This window comes from Maniola hyperantus, chromosome 3 (assembly GCF_902806685.2).
Source record: "Maniola hyperantus chromosome 3, iAphHyp1.2, whole genome shotgun sequence".
In the NCBI taxonomy this organism is placed as follows: domain Eukaryota; kingdom Metazoa; phylum Arthropoda; class Insecta; order Lepidoptera; family Nymphalidae; genus Maniola; species Maniola hyperantus.
In genome coordinates this window covers 12613275-12634066 of record NC_048538.1, presented here as the reverse complement: position 1 = coordinate 12634066, position 20792 = coordinate 12613275, and the positions used below count along the sequence as shown (strand labels likewise).

Genomic DNA, 20792 nt, shown 5'->3' with positions numbered 1-20792 from the left:
ATTGACCACATCTCAGAAGCTGCACGTTTCTGTGGATAGACTTTTATCAGTACCCTTATTATAAATGCGAAAGTGTGTTTGTTTGTTGGTTTGTCCTTCAATCGCGTCGCAACGGAGCGATAGATTGACGTGATTTTTTGATAGATATAGTTAAAGACCTGGAGGCTGACATAGGCTACTTTTTATCCCGGAAAATCAAAGAGTTCCCACGGGATTTTCAACAAACCTAATTCCACGCGTACGAAGTCGCGAGCATCATCTAGTTGCTCCATAAAATATCAAATAATTAGCAAATACTGGTGTATAGAATTCATACTTGTTCTAGTCCAAATATACTCCAAAAGTGGTAACTTGAATGAAAGCGGTGGTAACCTCCCTGTTGACATCAACATAGTTATCCTGTTCGTGGTCCCAAAGGAAAGCCACGGCGTTATTATAGCTCTGAGCTCTCCTTTGACCGATAGTGACCACACAGATGATGCGGTAACGGTTGAACTGAATTGCTTTGAGTCTTCGCATCAGCTCGCCTGCTATCCGAAGTGCTAGAGCAGGGGAATCCTATAAAGAAAAATAAACAACGCTGATATGGAAGGTTATGGTACGGTAATGACTACGATTTGTAAGGCGTGCACAGAAATACGTGAAAGAAAACATTGATAGTAAAAGTTGTAAAATGTATTGGGAGGCCACGCTGCTGTTGTCACAGATATTAAATATATAGAACACTAGCTAATCCCCGCGGCTTCGCCCGCGTAGATTTAGGTTTTTAAAGATCCCGTATAGCCTATGTCACTCAGGAATAATGTAGCTTTCTACTGGTGAAAGAATTTTTAAAATCGGTTCAGTAGTTCCAAAGATTACCCCCTACAAACAAACTTAACGACATTACCTCTTTATATAATAGTATAGAGTATAGATGTTGATTCATCATCATCATCATTAACCAATAGACGTCCACTGCTGGACATAGGTCTCTTGTAGGGACTTCCACACGCCACGGTCTTGCGCCGCCTGGATCCAGCGGCTCCCTGCGACTCGTCTGATGACTCGTCGTCGTCCGTCCATCTAGTGGGAGGTCTTCCAACGCTGCGTCTTCCGGTGCGAGGTCGCCATTCCACCACCTTGGGACCCGAACGTCTATCGGTTGTACGAACTATGTGCCCTGCCCATTGCCACTTCAGCTTCGCAACCCGTTGAGCTATGTAGCAAAATTCCTCAGTGCTTGAAGACCAAAGTCTTTAAACAGTGCGTGTTGCCAGTGATGATAAATGGATCCGAGACATGGGCCTCATAAGAAAGCTCAGAGTCACTCAGCGGGCGATGGAGAGAGCTATGCTTGGAGTTTCTCTACGTGTCAGAAATGAGGAGATCCGTAGAACTAGAATAACGTGTTGATTAGAATAGAATAAAATGTTTTTATTTCACGCGGACTAAGTCACGGGTGTATAAACTAATACCTGATTCCTACTTGTCTGATTCCACAATACAAATATTTGTTTTTTCATTGGTCCTTTCAGGCGGCAACGGAATAACAATATGTACGGGATTTTGTCTGTTACTGTTCTACCCAAGAAAAAAAATCCGCGAGGTACCTATATAAAAAAGTTGGGTCATACTAAAATAAAATAAAATTCTACCAGCCTGAACATTATACTTGTGGCCAGTCCAATGTTCATCCAGCACTTGATCAGTTATCTTCTGTACCGTCGGCAGATGGAACTTGTAAGTTGAGCCAAGTTGGTAAGTAGGTAGATAGGTGAGCACGGGGCGTTTGAATTCGATTGCGATCTGTATTGTTGAACAAACTTAAATTTTATATGTTTTATGTCCCAAAAAAGTCCGTCAGCGCCCCTCCCCTAAATATCTGTTAAAAGTATCATTTCAAAAAGCTACCAAGGTATAATAGAAAATACTTAAATACCAATGACTTATAAATATTACTTCGTATGGACAGGGCCATTGAACAAACAAAATGGCACCGACTCATTGGTGCTTTAGCACCAATGCAACCTCAGTGACGTCTGGATTTAAAACGGGTCGTTCATTAGTATCTAAGAGGAGGCGTTGATATATTTGGTTCCAAAACCGTGAAAAATTTTGTTCGCTTGGGCACATCTTGTCATTTATATCGATGTTAAATACAATGCTTGATATGTAAAATCCATTTACCTGAGACGTTCGCTCCACAGGCCGTATGCCAGGGACCCCAGAGAACCCAAACGACGGTCGTCTTAGTTTCAGCCGGCTCATCGATCTCATCCCGAAACTTTGTGACCTTACGCCCGACTGGCTCTTCAGTTGCATCATTGATACATTTCTATTTTTTTTGTTATCGATCTCCGACATTATACACGTCTATAAATAATCTAATTATCTACAGAGGAAAAATAATACTATAGTAATAATAGATCTGTCTTTACATAAAAAATACATGAAAATAATTATATTAATTGTCAATTTTTTCACGCCAACTTTTCGCACAAGCGATAAATGTTAAGATATAGTCAAAGTCAAACCAATGTCAGCAAGATTTATTTTATTTTTCTTTATTTAGGTACAATAAATAATTAATATAGGTAAGCATATTATATTAATCTATGGGTACCTAGTAGGTTCTACAAGGGTGCTATAAAAAATTGTAGTTGGGTCATATTATATGAAAAAAACCGGCCAAGTGCGAGATCAGGCTCGCGCAACGAGGGTTCCGTAATTCAGTCGTATTTTTTCGACATTTTGCACTATAATTCAAAAACTATGATGCATAAAAATAAATTAAAATCTGTTTTAGAATGCACATGTGAAGACCTTTCATATGATACCCCACTTGATATAGTTATCTACTTCGAAAATTGAAAATACTAATTATTAGTTCATGACCACAATTTTTTTTTTGTGTGATGTAATCACAAATTCACGTTTTTCAGATTTTTCCCCGAATATCAGCTATAAGACCTACCTACCTACCTACCAAATTTCATGATTCTAGGTCAACGGGAAGTACCCTGTAGGTTTCTTGACAGACCGACAGACAGACAACAAAGTGATACTATAAGAGTTCCGTTTTTCCTTTTGAGGTACGGAACCCTAAAAAATAAGGTCATTACTAGCTCTACTTCTCTACTTGGTTTTAGCTAAAGGTACCTACAGCCGAACTGCTTAAACATTGACATAGCAGTGCATGCTGGGATGAAGGGATGACTTTTTGATTCATTGATTTTGACTATAGTTTAGTGATTCACTAAGTTCAAGGCAATCCTCTAAAAAACTAATAAATTGTTAGACCATAATCGCAATCCACATTTGTCGGAGCATTTGCTCATTTAACTTCATTCAGGTTCAACTTTCAAAACACCTTTCATTATCGTATTTTAGGCACGAGGAAAGTTTATTCTGAACATTGTACTCTAGAGAAATTATACCCACCCGTGCGAAACCGGGCCCTGCCATCTAATCCATACTAGTATTATAAGTGCGAAAGTGTGTCTGTCTGTCTGTCTGCTAGCTTTTCACGGCTCAACCGTTCAACCGATTTTGACGAAATTTGGTACAGAGATAGCCTGCATCTCGGGGAAGGACATAGGCTACTTTTTATTCCGGAAAACCAAAGAGTTCCCACGCGATTTTTAAAAACTAAATCCACGCGGACGAAGTCGCGGGCATTCTCTAGTTTCATAATATGCTAATAATAATAATATTATACCTAACTAGCTGGTGCCCGCGACTTCGTCCACGTGGAATTAGATTTTTAAAAATCCCGTGGGACCTCTTTGATTAGCCGGGATTAAGCGGCCTATGTCACTCTTCAGATCTTTAACTATATCGATGCAAAAGATTGAAGGACAAACCAACAAACCAAAAACCAATAAACCAACAAACAAACACACTTTCGCATTTATAGCATGTGTACTGATAGCTATTTGTATTGGTTCTTAATTTGGGTCATCGATAAAAAAAAAATTACCACGACTGTCTTCTTTTTCTGACCTTTCCGTCACAGTGGGGTGACGGGTCATCAATAACCCTTAAAGATAACATCAATAGATCACCAGTCCTATTTGTTTTGATAGACGCCGATTGTACTCATATCAATTTGTATAATATTCTCAAGAATAACGGGTCATCCTGGTCATTAAATCACTAAAATCTGTTAATAACTTAAATAATATCTCCTTCTCTTACTATAGAGTTGTATGGGGAAGTATCTGAGAACCTACTGGATCTTTTTCTAAGTAAACTCCTACCATTCTATGAAAAAAGGTCATAGCTCTCAGCATCGAGGAATAGTCTTAACGATACAGAGGGCGAGTTTAAAATTGGTATGTGCCGAAATCAAACTTTGTGACATCGGATCGGTAGTCGGTACTCTTGAAAATATATTCTTTATGGAGTAGAGACATGGACTATCAAAGCAAGAGAAAGGCAAAGAATAGACACGTTTGAAATGTGGTGCTGGAGGCGGATGCTACGGATTCCGTGGACTGCCAAGCGCACAAACGTGTCTATCCTTTCGCAACTCGGAATCACTGCTAGACTCTCCTCCATATGTTACCAACGATTGCTCTCATATTTCGGCCACATCATACGGCGGGGGGACGACAGCTTAGAAAAGCTCATAGTGACGGGCAACACTGAGGGCAAAGACCGAGAGGCCGCTCACCAACTAGGTGGTCCGACCAGCTAAAGGAGTCCAGCAGGGGTGGATTTCATCACATTGTAAAAATGGCCACCGACAGAAGCCGATGGAAACAGATAAGCCATTCGAGGGCAGTTTGCCAGGACCACGATCTTCAGCAATGAAGGAACGACCGGAGAGAGAGAGAGGTAGCGCCTCGGTCCGCAGCAGCTTAAGTGGATACGACGTCCTTACACCTGAAGTATGCCGTGTCGTGGGGTAAAATTTCACTTAGCCATATTTTGCCGATTTTATGTACACAGGCCGAATCATGGGTATAGTAGAAACCAAATAAACATAGCCTGAGTTTCATTTCAGCTCAGTCTGAGGCTGCTCAAATGAATTTCTACGTGTAGTTTGTTTTCCTCGTTGCTGAGGATTGTGATCTCTTTCCATTAATCACATAAAGGTCTGTACGCACCAGTGGCGAAGGGTGAAAATCTGAAAAAGGGAAGCCGGAAAGGTACCTACCTACCTACTTACCTAAAAGAATATCAGCTGTTCCCCATCGATTAAAGACGCTTTTTGTTTTCAAAACTCGATTTAGAAAAATTACTATCGTTACGTAACAAACAGGAAATCTGTTAAACAACAATCTATGTGAATTAAGGTAATTTCTGATGTTGACTTACCAAACTGCATCTAAATTACCGCGAACTTACACTTATTAGTTATTAATCACTAGCCCCAATTTATTATATCAAAATAAAACACCACTAACAACTTTAAAAACAAACGTGCATGGACGCTTCACAAAAACAAATAATAATCAATCAAAATCAATATCAAATCACCCTTCAAAATACAAAATACTCAAAATAGTAGCATGTACCTGTTAAAATAATACTATTAATATAACTTTTAATTTGGAGGTATAATACGGTAACTCGGATTCTAGCGGCTTAACTACGTCAAATTTGTCTGACCTGTCCGAGTTCCAAATTCGTATTCGCTACTGGGCCAGATTAAATTGGTGGGTTCCAACCGTAGAGCGAGACAGACCTAGTTCGCTCCTTTCGCTTTCGTTAGGGAAATGTAAGAGATACTAAATACTAAGCAAAAATCTAACTAGGGAATCCAATGATATTAGAAGAAAATAGGTAGATACGTTATACGCGGACCGCAAGTGGCACGTTAAAACTAAGCTAATTAGCAAACCTGAGCTCAGTCGCCCGCTGGCGTCGCGCTATCGCCGACGTCGTTGATAGTAATGTGTATTTTGTTTTCGTCTCCCAAAACAACCGAAAATGCCGTCGTGTGTGATGAGATTCCGCACAAACTACACAAGCAAGGTTTCCAAAAGTCAAGGAATCACATTTCATTCGTAAGTAAAACTATTTCTTTTATATAATTCGTATTTTTCACTTATTTAACAATAACAAACTCGTGCACGTTCGTGTAAAATGCAACTCATTGCAATTTCGACCTTATGTCACATGCCATAAGTACGTATCAAGTTATCGTTGTACGTATTTTAAAGTTTCCGATCAAAGAATATAAAATAAACAGATAGGTCTCTTCTGAGTATTGACAATTCAAATAGTGTGCATATTTCCTGTTTTAGGGAAGGATTTAATTTAATTTAATTTTTATTATTTTTGTTATAGCGGCAATAGAAATACATTCTGTGAAAATTTCAACTGTCTACTTATTACGGCTTACGAGATACAGCCCGCTGACAGATGGACGTACAGACAGCGGAGGCTTAGTAATAGGGTCCCGTTGGCACCCCTTGGGCACGGAACCCTAAAAACGAGCGGAACCGCGGGAAAAAGCTAGTTCGTAATATATTAAATACCACAGTATAAGATTTTTATTTTACTATACAACTACAGTGTAGGCATAAATCGGCATTAGCCGAAAAGACTTTACGGATTTTTTTTTCTTTGGAGTTTCTAGTATACCGTCTCGTCCCGTCTCTTTTACGCTCGCATTATTAGGCATATATCCGTCCTTCTTCCACTCTTCTGTGCAGGACGAGGTAGTGCAAAATATAACCGTCTCTTTTTCGTGCGCAACTGAAGCTGAGGTTATTAGTTCACCGTCCTTTACTCTCTGTTGTGTGAGGTTAAAATACTATCTATGCGTTTATGTGTGTTGAGTCTTTCGGCGCTGACGCAGCGTGCCATTAATAAACATCGAATTTGATATAAGTAACCTATCTACCTCTTTTTCTTCTAATATCATTGAGGGAATCCGATATTTTACGGCTTGTATGGTGTAGGACTGTAGGTGTATGTTACTTACCTACATTAGCTGTTATGCTTTTAACTTAAATTAGTAATAACAAAAAAAATTAGCATTTGTGACGATCGAACCTTTGTATTTACGAACGTATTACCGAATTTATGTGAATAGTACCTACTTACGCTATATTATGCCAATTCTTAAAGGGAAGCCGATAGGAATCGTGTTATATTGACTCTTCGCCGCTGGTACGCACCTAAGCTGCGCTGCGCGTCACTGCACGTCGCGGCACAGAGCGTCAAAATATTATTTCTATCATTTTGTATGGCGCATATCGCACTAGAGCGGCGCTGCACAGCGCTTCACCGCGCGTTGCCGCGCGTCGCGGCTGGGAGAATATTGTGAAGCGCAGCGATGCGACGCGCGGTGCAGCGACGCTAGTGCGACATACCCAGCGGCGCGTCGCGTCGCTTCAGAATGCGTACGGCCGGCGCTCGGATAAGATACACGCGCATCGAGTTAAGTTTTTAAAGTATAGGCGTGATAGACCTCAAAATAAATAACGTAGTTTTAATTTTTGGCACATGACGGGCTCTTAAAAGTATATCCTCAAAATTCCCAACCCCTAGGATGTCGGCTTCCACCCTTTCCCTCTTCAATGTCGCTCATCTTGCGACGTTGTTGTTCGTACGCGATCGGGCATAGAAGTGACGTGCAAGTGACGCGAGCTGCCGCGTACTGCAGTTGTAGTGCGGTAGGTACCGTGAGGGCCTGAAGTGACGCTTTCTGCAGTCGGACTGAAGCGACGCGCAGCGCAGCTCAGGTGCGTACAGATCTTTATGGTAAGAATTTTATTAGGATAGTAATGCAGTGGGTTCCTATAAGCTCGACTCGATAAGAAAACGAGATTTCGACTCTTAGGTTCTTATAGTTATTATTAGCTGTTAGTGATTATTTACCGATTAGGGTCAACGTTGCTTAACGATCGTTATTGGTTGGTATGTGTTATCACTACTAGGTCATGCATCCCTCAATGAATACGAAGCTTACAAGTACGAGTATGTTTTCAAACTTAGTTATACCTACCTGTATGTATGTGGTACAAAATAGTCCGTGCAAAATGAACATCGGATTGAAAGTTATTAATGATTCAAAGAATTCAATGCCGCTCTGCAACAGAGGGGAAAATGGCAGGAGATTCGCGAAAAAATTCATTTGGAATGCTGACAAAGGATTTTTGGGTAAAAGGCCTCGCATCCACCTACATCTTTTGAAATATACTGCAGGTAGACCACGCGCGTGGTTTTTATTTCGGTGGATACCTACGCCACGTTTGGCAGTTACCAGAATATCATACTGGATACATTTTGTTCTGCAACTTATTATCGTGTCGCAAACGTAGGTCATGAGGAGAAAACTGATCAGATCTATTTTCTGTACATAAGAAATTTGAAGTGAAAGTGTGTTTGTCTGTTAATTTTTTATGGCTAAGCCGCTGAATGTTGGAAAACAAGTTATTTGTCTACTGGAGATGGATATCGGCTACTTATAAAAAGTTAAAATATTATGATTGTAACAATAAAACGAGAAAGCGACAAATCAGGGATATGAATAAAACTGTTATACTCCGTTCAAGTTAGCCTGTTTCCATCTTAGTATCTATGCAATGGACTGCATTTGGACTGCAAGTCGACTGCAAAATTGCAGTTGGGAAGCAGTTTTATTGCAGTTGACACAAGTGCATTGCAATGGCCGACCTGCTGCGCAGTCCGCGTGCAGTCAGCGATACAGTTGTGACTTGTGGCAACTGCAGTAAACCTGCATCCCTATTTACACATCATCGTCACTTACCACTAGGTGAGGGTGCAGTTAAGGACTAGCTTATTATAGAATAAAAAATCTATTTTATGTATTTTTATGACGACCAACTTTTTGTCGAGCGACTTGCCGCAAATGTAGTGTAATGCTTATTTACCTGAAATGGATTTGATGGAGTTTCATTTTTATTTTCGTACGAATAGGCTTTTAAGAGGATTTCCGCAGAGAGTAGGTTAAGCATAAAATATGAATACTTTACTCTGAATGGCAAAGTAGTTTATATTTATTACAAAACTAGCTGATGCCCGCGAGTTCATCCACGTGGAATTAGGTTTTTTGAAAATCCCGTTGCAACTCTTTAATTTTCCGGGATAAAAAGTAGCCCATGTCACTTTCCAGTTCTTTAACGTATAGTTAATGCTGCAATGCCATGTAAAAAATCACGTCGATCCATTGCGACGTGATTGAAGGACAAACCAATAAACCAACAAACACACTTTCGCATTTATAATATGGGTAATTATTATGTCAACCAAATAAAACCAACAAATATTTTAAGCCAATGTAAAATACTGTGTCATTTTCCGTGCAGCAACCCCAATCATAGGAATAGCATGCAAGCTTCAACTAAAGCATTCTACTCACGACACTGCGGCATGGCCGATTTAGGAGGCAGCTAGATTGGAGCAATCTAGGGTGTTCCCTAAGCTCAGTGAGATATCGGATGCATATCTCGTCCTGCCGGCCGATCTAGGAGGTGATCTAGGATCTGCTTTAGAATGACCCTATACCCGACATGTTTAGGAGGCAATCTAGGATCCTCCCCACGTTTTTACCCTAAATCGGCCCTGTCGCAGTGTCGTGAGTGCTTAAGGTCTTACAAGTATGACAATCGCTCGAGTCAAGCCACGGCGACTGTTGACCCGGGTGGTACGAAGCATGGCAGATTTGACCGATAGCGGTATTCTTTTATATAAAATCCGTTACGTTACTGGCAAAGCCTTTGATCATGAAAGTACAAGATATGCTGTTTTTTGTTTAAAAAGTGTTAGTTAAAAACAAGTGTTCACACACGATTGCGTGTATAGATATATTATACTTCTATGCTAATATTATAAAAAGAGGTTAAAGGAGGATAGGCAATGCTATATGAAGCTTGGGCCCCCTCACAAATATTTTTGTGTCTCAATGAAATTTTGTTTATATAAATTGTCTGATGATTTGTCATTTGCAAAAAGAGTTGTTATCACGCCTAATGTAAACTCGTAAAAAAATAAAATAGTAATTATTTAAAATACAAACAAGTAAAAAAGTTTAAAGTATTTTTTAATCATTTAGTTTTGCTTATATTTTGTGTTCCGTTCGCTTTATAAGGACATAATTACTATAAATATTTACGCAAAGCAGATACTATTTCTATTAGTTTTTCTATGGGACTGCATATCTTGTGTTTTAAAGATCAAAGGACAAAAAGCTATTTAAATAAGGGCAAAGTTAAGCGATTGTGTACGGAATCGTTGTACATAATCTTTATCGAAGTAGAGCGCTGCACCTTACCTATTTTTGCTCCTGTTTTAGATATTTTTCATACGAAGCCTGGTAACGAAGCCTTGACAGCGATCTCACCTATGTGACAATGCAGTTGATGAAGACTCACCAACCTGGAAGGAGAATACAGCTAATTCATTTCAACAGTCAACGCGTTTCATATTATTCACAGTTTAGCGGCTATCATGCTTAATGGAAAGCAAATGATGAGGTCTAAGTTGGAGTGTGTCTATCTAAGTGAAGCCTATTCACGCTTGGCTTGACAATATTAAGTTACACGTGGCAGGAAACGTGGAAGGGCGGTTGGAAGAAAGGCACACCATAGCGGTTCGTATCAGAAACGATGAGCGTAAACGTTTCGTGCAAGTGATTAAAATTTCGACGACTAGGGCGCCACTATTCATGATTTCTCGCTGTTCTGTGGTATTATGGTGAAATAAGAACAAGGCTTTGAAGTTCTTGAGCACAATCTACAAAGTATATCCGATAGAAGTCCCATAAATTTGCGACATTGTATAGGTGCTGTGAACTTAGAAATTTCGCCTGCGTAAGTGATTAATCGCCAATAATTTTTTGGGCATATTTGTATAGGTACGGTACCTATATTTTTATAGACGCAAATATATTTTTATAGACGCAAAAGAAGAAAATATCCAATATAACAATAGCAATATCCGTAAAGACCTCACGATTAAGCGAAAATCTTTCTCTAAATTAACCAGACTGGGAGTCAAACTGGTCCTCTAAGCTTGCGGTGCCAACTAACGTAACTTTCCAAGAGGGGAGCACAAAATTACACACATATTTGTATGACTAAGGGTTGCTGTGGAATGATGTAATCGCCCCGGGTCCCAACCGAAAGGGTTCATTGTACAAATACAACGTATTACGTGGAATTAGAGTTACTTGACACGTATAGTTTACCTACCTATAGGTATAAAATTCTAGAGGTTTGATAGATATTTGGATATCGAACATAACTTTTTTTAGAGCAAATGGTTTTTTTACGCTCATAAAATGTACCATGCTACGCGTTGAATTTGAACCACCTCGATGCTTTTTTGAAGGTGGTAAGTATATGAAAACCATCACCACTTCTCTCTGCTGGCCAAAGCCTGATGAACTCGTGCAAGAGACCTCCTCCAACAGGCTGAGATCTAGAAGCCTACCTACGCGGAATTTTCTCTTTACTTAAAGTTTTAAAAAGGCTGATTTATTTAGGCTGTGGAGAAATCAATCTTTCTCGTTTAACTGTGTCTTAAATCTCAGCAAAACCAAAATATGCTTTGTATATCTCAGCCTTACTTTAGTCAGTCCACAACATGGGGACTTCTTTGCCCTCTGGTGCCTTTATCCTGGCCTTCGGCCTGACAACAGCTTCGAGGAAAAATTTTCCCGCTGGAAAACGACTCCGAAGAACTTAATTATGCGAAATGCCGAAAGACGGTATGATACCTACTGTAAGTATTCAATATTCATACATTTTCATAATACTTAAGCAAGTAGGTACATGTTATGTGACATAACATCTTCTAGCAAAAAAGCCTTTTAAACTTGAGCTTGACGTAAGCAGCTCAGGGTCAATGGCTCCGCTGCGCTCGCTGCAAGTGCAATGGAGTGCATTCAACTACGTTATACTAGAGATTCTAGAGATGTAGTAGAAACGCTTCAAGCTAGTGGAAATAACAGAATTTCATTAAGAGATGATGATGTAAGTTGGAATATTTTTATACTCGCTCGTTCATAACAAAAAATAAAGAAAATTTATAATGAAAGAAAAGAAAATTTGTTCATTCTAATTTCTACGTCAGATCTGTAATAACTCATCTCTTTATTTTGTTTATGTGCATTTCACGGAAAAATACTGAAAAATGGGTGCAAAGGCTATTTGCTGGATTAAATTTATCTAATGTAACTTGTAAGTACTCAAGACGAATAGAAAACAAAATCTGGTGTTGTCCTATTTATTTAGTTATAACTAGATGATGCCTGTGACTTCGTCCACGTGGTTTTAGGTTTTTAAAAATCCCGTGTGAACTCTGGTTTTGTCGGGATAAAAATTAGACTATGTCCTTCCCCGGGATGCAAGCTATCGCTGTACCAAATTTCGTCAAAATCGGTTGAACGGATGGGCCGTGAAAGGCTAGCAGACAGACAGGCAGATAAACAGACTGACAGGCACTCTTTCGCATTTATAATATTAGTATGGAATTATCATGACTATTCTATAAAATAGTAAACGCATTCATCTAGTTTCTCCTAAGTAGTTTTGCCTCGGTAAAATTAAATAAATTAAATCATAAATAATATAATATCTTTTCCAAGTCTGTTCTTTGTCTAATTAAATAACTAGAACCCACCACGGCTTTGCTTGGATGATTATTCTGAAAATTATTTCTTAGTATCTGAAGTAGATAGTAGGTATCTAGAGCAAACCCACATGCAAAATCTCAATTTTCTAGACCCCATAGTTTGAGTGATCTATAGGATATCAGACTGTCAGTTTCTCCTTTTAAATATAGGTAGATACCCATATTTATCGACAAACGGTCCAATAGCTTTTTATAGCAGCATTTGTGATACCCATTGACATCAAGCCCAAGGTAGTGACCCGATTTCAGAACTTGAAAGCCAATCCGTATAATTATAAGTTCCGTTAGGATATACAATGAACCTTTAGCAGGCTGCGCAAAGGTCACTGAACATGAAAGCGAATTTATTTTCAGACTAATGAACATTCATACCTGAGGAAAGGTTGAATAATATATAAGTTTCAGAGTAGATTTCATCCCGGTGGGGCCGTAACTCAGCGGAACACCGGGATTTCGGAGGGAAAACGTGAAATAATAATCGCGATTAGATTTGTACGTCGCTTTGTGCACGACTGTCATTATAAGTAGTATACGTCAGTGGAGTTTATGCGGGATCCTTTCAAAGTGAGAATAAATGAAATCATTGAGAGAAATGAAATGTATAGAGCTTTCTTAGTATTAAATGTATTGGATAATCTGAGTCGGCCGCCGGTTTCAGACAGATGAACATTTTTGGAAAAACAAACAAAATAATCGGTGTGAGTAAAGTCTTGCTGAACGAAAAAACGATACAAGCCGACGCGACGCACGGTTTCAAGTTACTAGGTTGCCGACTCTAAAACGTAGAACACTACGTAAGAGTATAAATCATTATACTCTTTGGCTCTAATGTGTAATAATCAGAATGCTCAAAAGGAATGTGTACAAATGTGAATGTATGTGTTTGAGCAATGTGCGTATGTGCTTGTTTGCGCACGCGTGTGTTTGTGTGTGTGTGTGTGTGTGTGTGTGTGTGTGTGTGAGAGTGGAAAAAACGGGATTCTAATCAAGTATTAGCACTCTGAGAGCTATTCCATAATTTTGGCACTTAGAATTTGTTACTAAGTAACAAGTATTTACGGTACATGAATTCTTATTAAAATTCTTTTAGAATGTGGGCAAAAAAGGAAAAACACATACTATATTTTTCATTAAAGTAACAACTACAAGAAATGTGTTAAAAAATAGAGCAAAACTCTCTATACCTATTCCACACACGAGCCGACTATAAAGGCCAAAGGGGGAAAGAATTTCATTGCACTGTATTGAACTACGCAATTTACAAACAAGACAATGTTACCAACTGCTCGCTAGCTAGTACAACTTGAACGCTGCTTTGTTATAAAATGTTTCATATATTTTTCCCTATTACATTCTAAAAGAAATGTTATAAAATTTCATTACATACCTACTATTGTTTTTTTGTAATAAAAAAATCATTGCTCGGCCACAATTTTAGGCTTAAATTTTCTAAGAATTTAGACATCTTTACCACACTGTTTCAGTTTTACAATCAATTTTTTTAAACGTCCAACTTCACTTTGTTATACTATGTAATAATATTATGTTATTGGTACATACTTATATAATAGTACTATCATCCTTTAATTATGAAGTAGGGTAGAATGATAGCAAAATTCATTGAACATTACGGATTATGCCTCATAAGTTTTAGAAAACTATGAGTGCCCGCATATTGGGACCTAATTCAGAATCCTTAGAATACCTATAGGTAGGTAATACGAGTACCTTCTTCTTCTTCTTCTTCTTTGTCGTAGCACTGTTGGCAGAGCGGTCATGGTCATCAAGAAGCAACGTCTTTCAGGGCATATGTTATACGCCTCACGAGCCACTTCTCACCGCTGCACATTTCATTTGGTCGGTCCATCGCATGGAGGACCTTCCTCGGTCTCTGGTGTCTATGTAATACCTAGTTGAGTTACCTATATATTGCAGCCAGCTAGCCGGCTCTATTTAACCCAAAATTTTCCCAGTAATTTATGTACGGTACAAATTCTATCCACGAAATAAAAATAAACAAAAGCGTACAGCACAAAGGAAAAAATAAACTTTGTGTGTAAGCGACACCCAGAGCGTAGTTTACTACTGAAACTAATTACGTGGTCACAAACGGTGGTCAGCGGTCGCCTTCCAATTTAAAAACAACATTTCCACTGTCTCTGAACTATGTGACCCGTTATAGGTAATTATACCTACGCAGCAACTCACACAATCGATATTTGTGAAAACAACTTTTCCGGTTTTCTATTAAATTTTTTTTTAAATCTATTTCAAACAAAGATTTGATGCATTAGTACTTCCTATCCTATCCTTTAAAAAAAATATGCGGTATCGCAAAATTTTGTAAAGACCAAAACATTTCTTCTTAAATTTTCAAGAGGCGCTCTTGAATTTTTTTGTATTGATGTTTTTATATTGATTTTGTATTGAGGATCGCGGACTGTGGGACGCCGATATAAGGTACTTGTCCCACCGCCGCCGAGTGAATAACTATCAATTATTTTCTCGCTCAAGAAACATACAATCGATGTATGACTCCGTGTCGATAAAAGTGAAAAATATAAATAGTTGCCCGCTGACTGTGCACCCTGCTGGCATCTAGTTTGTCGTAACGCCAAGAAAAAGCTCGACTGGACTCGACTCTCACTTGGCGGTTAAAATACTATTGCAGTTTGGAGCAGGAATCAAATGTACGTCTCGGTGACTGTGCTTCTTATTGTTCGCCAACACGATTCTATAGTAGCTAAACTCATTTTTCGCTAATCATCGGCGGTTGGACAAATGCCTTAAGTGCTCATTTTTTCTTTTCAACTTTTGTAACGTATAGGTTTATATGCAGGAATGCGTTGCTACGCGACTTAATTTATCCTGTGCACCATCGACCTATGCACCACGCCTCTTAGATAATTCCTTAAAATCCTTGTTATTGTGTTTGTTTCACCATGTGCACCATACCGCTTAGATAATTCCTAAAATCTGTTGCGCTGTTTCAACTTTCAGAGTTGTATAAGACTGGGAATCAAACGTAATTCAACGGATGGAAATCCGTCCTAAAGCGAGCCGAGCTAAAGCTTAATATTTATACAATTTTTAAGCTAAAGGCAAAGCTTTCTTTGCATAAAAAATCCGTAGTGGCCATTAGGAAACTTTTATATTCACAATAGTTACATTAGGAGTTAATATAAAAACAAATTTCCATTCCCAATGAAGGTTAAAGGCTACGGGCCATTACTGCTACATTTTTCATTCAATAACAGCTATTCGGTAGCTATTTCTGCTTCCACTTTATTTATTTTCCATCAAAGTAGTAGAACTTGACTTTAAAGGTCAGCCAAACAATTACATAATGTACAACTAAAATCTTAATATTACAGGAAACGTGAAAGTGTGTCTGTCTGCCTTAGAAGGAACGGAAGAAAGATGAAAGGAAGGATGGAAGGACATAGGCTACTTTTTGTTCGGAAAATCAGAGAATTCCCTTCCGATTTTTAAAACCTAAATCCATGCGGACCAAGTTGCGGGCATCATCTAGTATGCTTAGTGTCGGGTTTAGAACTTCGGTTTCGGTTTAGTACTTTTGAGCAAACGGCGCTATTTTTAGGGTTCAAAAGGAAAAAGGAACCCTTTGTTCTCTGTCTGTCTGTCTATCTATCCGTCTGGCCGTCTGTCCGTCGTGTCTGTCAAAAAACCTATAGGCTACTTCACGTTAACCATGAATCATGAAATTTGGTAGGTAGGTAGGTCTTATAGCACAAGTAAAGGAATAAATCCAAAAACCGTGAATTTGTGGTACATCACGAAAAAAAATTAAAATGTGTTCATGAATAAATATTAGTTTTCTCAATTTTACAAGTAAGATAACTATATCAAGTGGGGTATCATATGAAAGGGCTTTACCTGTACATTCTAAAACAGATTTTCATTTATTTTTATGCATAATAGTTTTCGATTTATCGTGTACTTACTTTGTTATTATTCGTAGACACTTTTTTAGCGTTTAAACTACCGTGAGTGATCGTTAGTCGGGCTAACGTCGACTACACACGTGAGTAAGCCGGGACAGATAGTATTTATATCGTAGACACTTGTTGTCTCGTAGGTAAAATAATATACTTAGTCGTAAACAAAATTTGTCAGACTAAAAGAATTGCCTCAACAAAGCAGAAAGCTTCGCTCGCAAATTCTCTTATTTAGGACAAACAGGGTCATAGGCGTTTGGGAACAGGCAAAAGGGGATATCTCTAAATATTCAGGTCGCTGAACCTTCGCTTCAGACGCACGAATTCCAGCAATTTATATCGGGCTGATATTATTTTTATCAGATGAGATCAAACTTTCAGGGAGAATACCAATTTTGCGGAGGCGGAAATTGCTATTCTGTGAAGTTTTTTAAAATACCTTTTTCTAAAATCCCAATAAGCCTGCAAGTGTAAACACGACTAGTTCACACTCGTGGTTTCTCACGTGTAGAGCTAACTTCTAAAGGTTTCAACGAAAAAAAATAGTCAAGTGTGAGTTGGGCTCGCACTGGAAGGGTTTCGTACCATCGTACAAGAAATAACTCTTTACCGTTTTTTAAATTTTCATGGTGGGAATTTTGAAATTTTTAGTACCTATTTGTTATTCGACAATAAAAATACACATTCAGTAAAAATTTCTGGTGTGTACCGTATTTATATTATATATTATTACCGTATTTATATTAGTATATTATTGCTGCCGCGACATTGCTGCCTAGCTCGGAATGTAATGTCATAATTATAAGCTTATAGAGATTGTATGGGGACTAGACATGTGTCCGCTATAGCTTAACTTAACTGAAAACCGCTGCCGTGCCTATAGCGTACCGTAGCGTTATTGTCGTAGCTAGCAACGGTTATCAGCTAACATCTATGAAGAACCACCTGACAACGCAACGCTGCCAACTGGCAACTGACAATGCATTGTTTGGTTTTTTGGTAACTAGAAACGCAATAATTATGCCTTCTCTTTCATTCTTTCACTGAAAGCTGAGAAGGAGCGGTTGTTGGCTACCGGCTTAGTAACTAAGAACTTGATAAACCAAAGCCGACCTTATCTCTATTACGCTAAGGCTTAACTGTACAAGTACTTGTCCATTACACTTTGATCTATCAATCTTAATACAGTTAGCCTTAGAGTAATAGAGATAAGGTCCTCTTTGGTTTATCAATCTTCGTGAAATGTTTTTGGTTAACTGGATTGTGGCAAACTATTCGTGCAGGCGTCAACTATAGTTTGACCTATGTCAATGATCATTATAATTAAACTTTGCTGCTATGAACTTAAGGTTGTGATTACTTCACGATATTCATAAAAGTAAAATTGGTTTTATTTTAGTGAATATGCGCGCGCTAGCTATACAGACGGTATTGATACGGCAGCTAGCTTAGTTACTACTACGGAAACCGCTGCGCGTTGCGCATATTAAATTAGTTAAAACACAACTCTGATACCGATATTCGGCAACGGTTATCAATATTGGTATTGAAACTAAATAACTGTTGATTAACCGTTGCCAGAAATAGCCAATAACGCCCATCTTTAATGGGGACCAGTAGTGCCGCGACAGGACTGTGACAGCTGGTGACAGCACTGTTGCGGCAGCGCTGCTGCATGCAGCGTGGTTTGGAATCATACCTTAAGGCTGGTGCTCTGGTAAGACGCAATAGTCGAGAAAATTGATCGCTATTAATTTGAGTAGAGACCATAGATAAGTAGATAGATACCTGTTTATGACACTTTGACAGCTCTATTATAAACGGATTGTGGAGCTAGGTGTAGGCTTTAATGAATAGAGGTGGCTAAGCCATTAATTAAACTGTAACAGCGAATGAACAGGCCCTTAATAGGACAGACAGCGCGTTGCAGCCTGTAATAATTATCCTTGAACAGAATATCCGATAATTGTATATTGTTGGCTGATCGATTGTCTCGAGTATCGCCTTAGGGTATGGGCAGGTTTGGTATTATAGTTCAATAGGTACTACAGTGGCTTTCTTACCAAGCCAATTTAACTACTTTCAGTGCTTGCAATGTAAAGTTAAGCACTGAATGGTATCTATAATCCAGATCCGATTAGTAGTTCTCGATTTTAACATCGACAAAAATAGTTTGTCTTTTTAGCGTTTAAACTACCGTGAGTGATTTCCATTATAAATACTATCTGTCCCGGCTTACTCACGTGTGTAGTCGACGTTAGCCCGACTAGTTTCGAACCCATACGGGGTCCTTTTTCCTACTCTACTCTCTTTAACTAGTCGGGCTAACGTCGACTACACACGTGAGTAAGCCGGGACAGATAGTTTGTCTTTTCTTTAAACTCTAATACAGGTTAGCCCTTGACAACGATCTCACTTGATGGTAAGTGATGATGCAGTCTAAGATGAAAGTGTGCTAACTTGGAAGAGGGATGGCAATTTTCATTAAACGCCTATACCTGATCGTTTTCTACACGGCATCGTACCGAAACACTAAATCGCTTGGCGGCGTAGTTTTGCCCGTAAAGTGGTAACTAACCACGGTCAAAGTCTACAGACAATTTAGAAAACATGATTCCCAAAATGCCCATGCTGGAAATCGAACCCGAGACCTCCCACTGACGCTTACCTCTGTGCCAGGGAGGTCGTCATCGTGTTTTATCTACGTTTCTATTACCGGCCCGGTTACTATTGGGACTTATAAAGAGAAATTTTATAATCAATCTTATCAACGTACCTACCTACAACCTTCTTAAATCGCTGGACCTAGGCACATAAGGTTCCGAACATACCTATGTTTTTCTATGACGGAAACTCGCTCTAAAAAAGATTTCAAGGCTTTCTAACGGATACTTTATAAAACCTAAATCTACGCGGAGTCCTGGGCAGGCATTTTTTTATGCAAGTAATATGTATTTACGCTTCGGGTAACAAAGAAAATGTTTTGGAATAAAACAGAACGAGTTTGAACCGGACTAATATCACAGGACGTTACTCTTACAAATTCACTTTGTTCATGCATGAAAGGCGAGGTGTGCGTTGGAACTTGGATATGTTGTAGTTCAATGCTGCCATCAGCGATTTTGATCCGTCTATCATATTCTTCTCGTCAGGAACAGCATTCCGAACCAGTGGTAAATTATTTTGACGATTCAAAACACTTGTAAATATGTTTTAGTTCTATTTTATTCTTTACTAGCTGATGCCCGCGACTTCGTCCGCGTGGATTTAGGTTTTTAAAAATCCCGTGGGAACTCTTTGATTTTCGGGATAAAAAGTAGCCTATGTCCTTCCCCTGGATGCAAGCTATCTCTGTACGAAATTTCATCAAAATCGGTTGAAAGAATAAGCCGTAAAAAGCTAGCAGATAGACAGACAGACAGACACACTTTCGCATTTATAATATTAGTATGGATATGGATTGAAGTCAAAATTGCTTTAGGCGAATTTGGGATTTCGGTCTTCAAAGTCGCGTCATCGGCATGCCAATCTGAAGTCTGCCAATGCAGCGTGGTGGACTATGACCCAAGTTCTTCTCATTCTGATTGAAGGACAATGTTCTCAGAAATGGGCTGGCGATGGGATTATGATGATAAAATTAAATTAAAACTCTTTGAATAGAATAGAATATATTTTATTCAAGTGAACATTTTACAAGTGCTTTTGAATCGTCAGATAGACATTAATTGACCACTTTATAAACATTACCAGATTATTCCCAGAAATGTACTAACATTACTAAATTCGCCACTTTGCTGCCACGCAGGTATACGATATATTTGTACGAAATACGAAAGAATGAAGAACGACATGTATCAATGTCAGAATAAAGAAGCAGAACAGCTACGCCTAAGCAATTTACACGTAGGTATATTAAGGTTTTTGTATAATGTTCCCAAGTATTGGTTGGCAGGCTTATTGCTACTTACCTATATTTTTCGTGAATCATCATCACTACAGAGCACGGGTCTCCTCTCAGAGTAAAAATGGGTGTAGCCATAGTCTACCACGCTGGCCAACTGCGGATTGGCTTCGAACGAAAGACTTCACACACCCGTTAAAAAGTTTCCTGCTTTACCTCCTGAAATATTCATCAAATCTTTGGTTTTTCGCTTTGTAGGTAATTAGCAAAACTGCAGGGTGAAAAGATAATAATCTCTGGAATGTAAGAATTTTCAGAAATTCTTGGATAAGACA

The 20792-nt window shown here is 38.8% G+C and overlaps 1 protein-coding gene across 1 annotated transcript; it reads right to left on the bottom strand.

The window, feature by feature from the left end:
* Window positions 1-313: 313 nt before the first annotated feature.
* LOC117996337 (dynein light chain Tctex-type protein 2B-like) lies at window positions 314-19562 on the bottom strand. The gene is made up of 4 exons (XM_034984383.2): window positions 19516-19562; window positions 2170-2366; window positions 1642-1788; window positions 314-558 (listed from the first exon to the last, which is right to left on the bottom strand). Exons 2-4 carry the CDS (start codon window positions 2344-2346, stop codon window positions 322-324), a joined length of 561 nt encoding a protein of 186 aa, XP_034840274.1. The 5' UTR covers window positions 2347-2366; window positions 19516-19562; the 3' UTR covers window positions 314-321.
* Between the last annotated feature and the right edge of the window lie 1230 nt (window positions 19563-20792).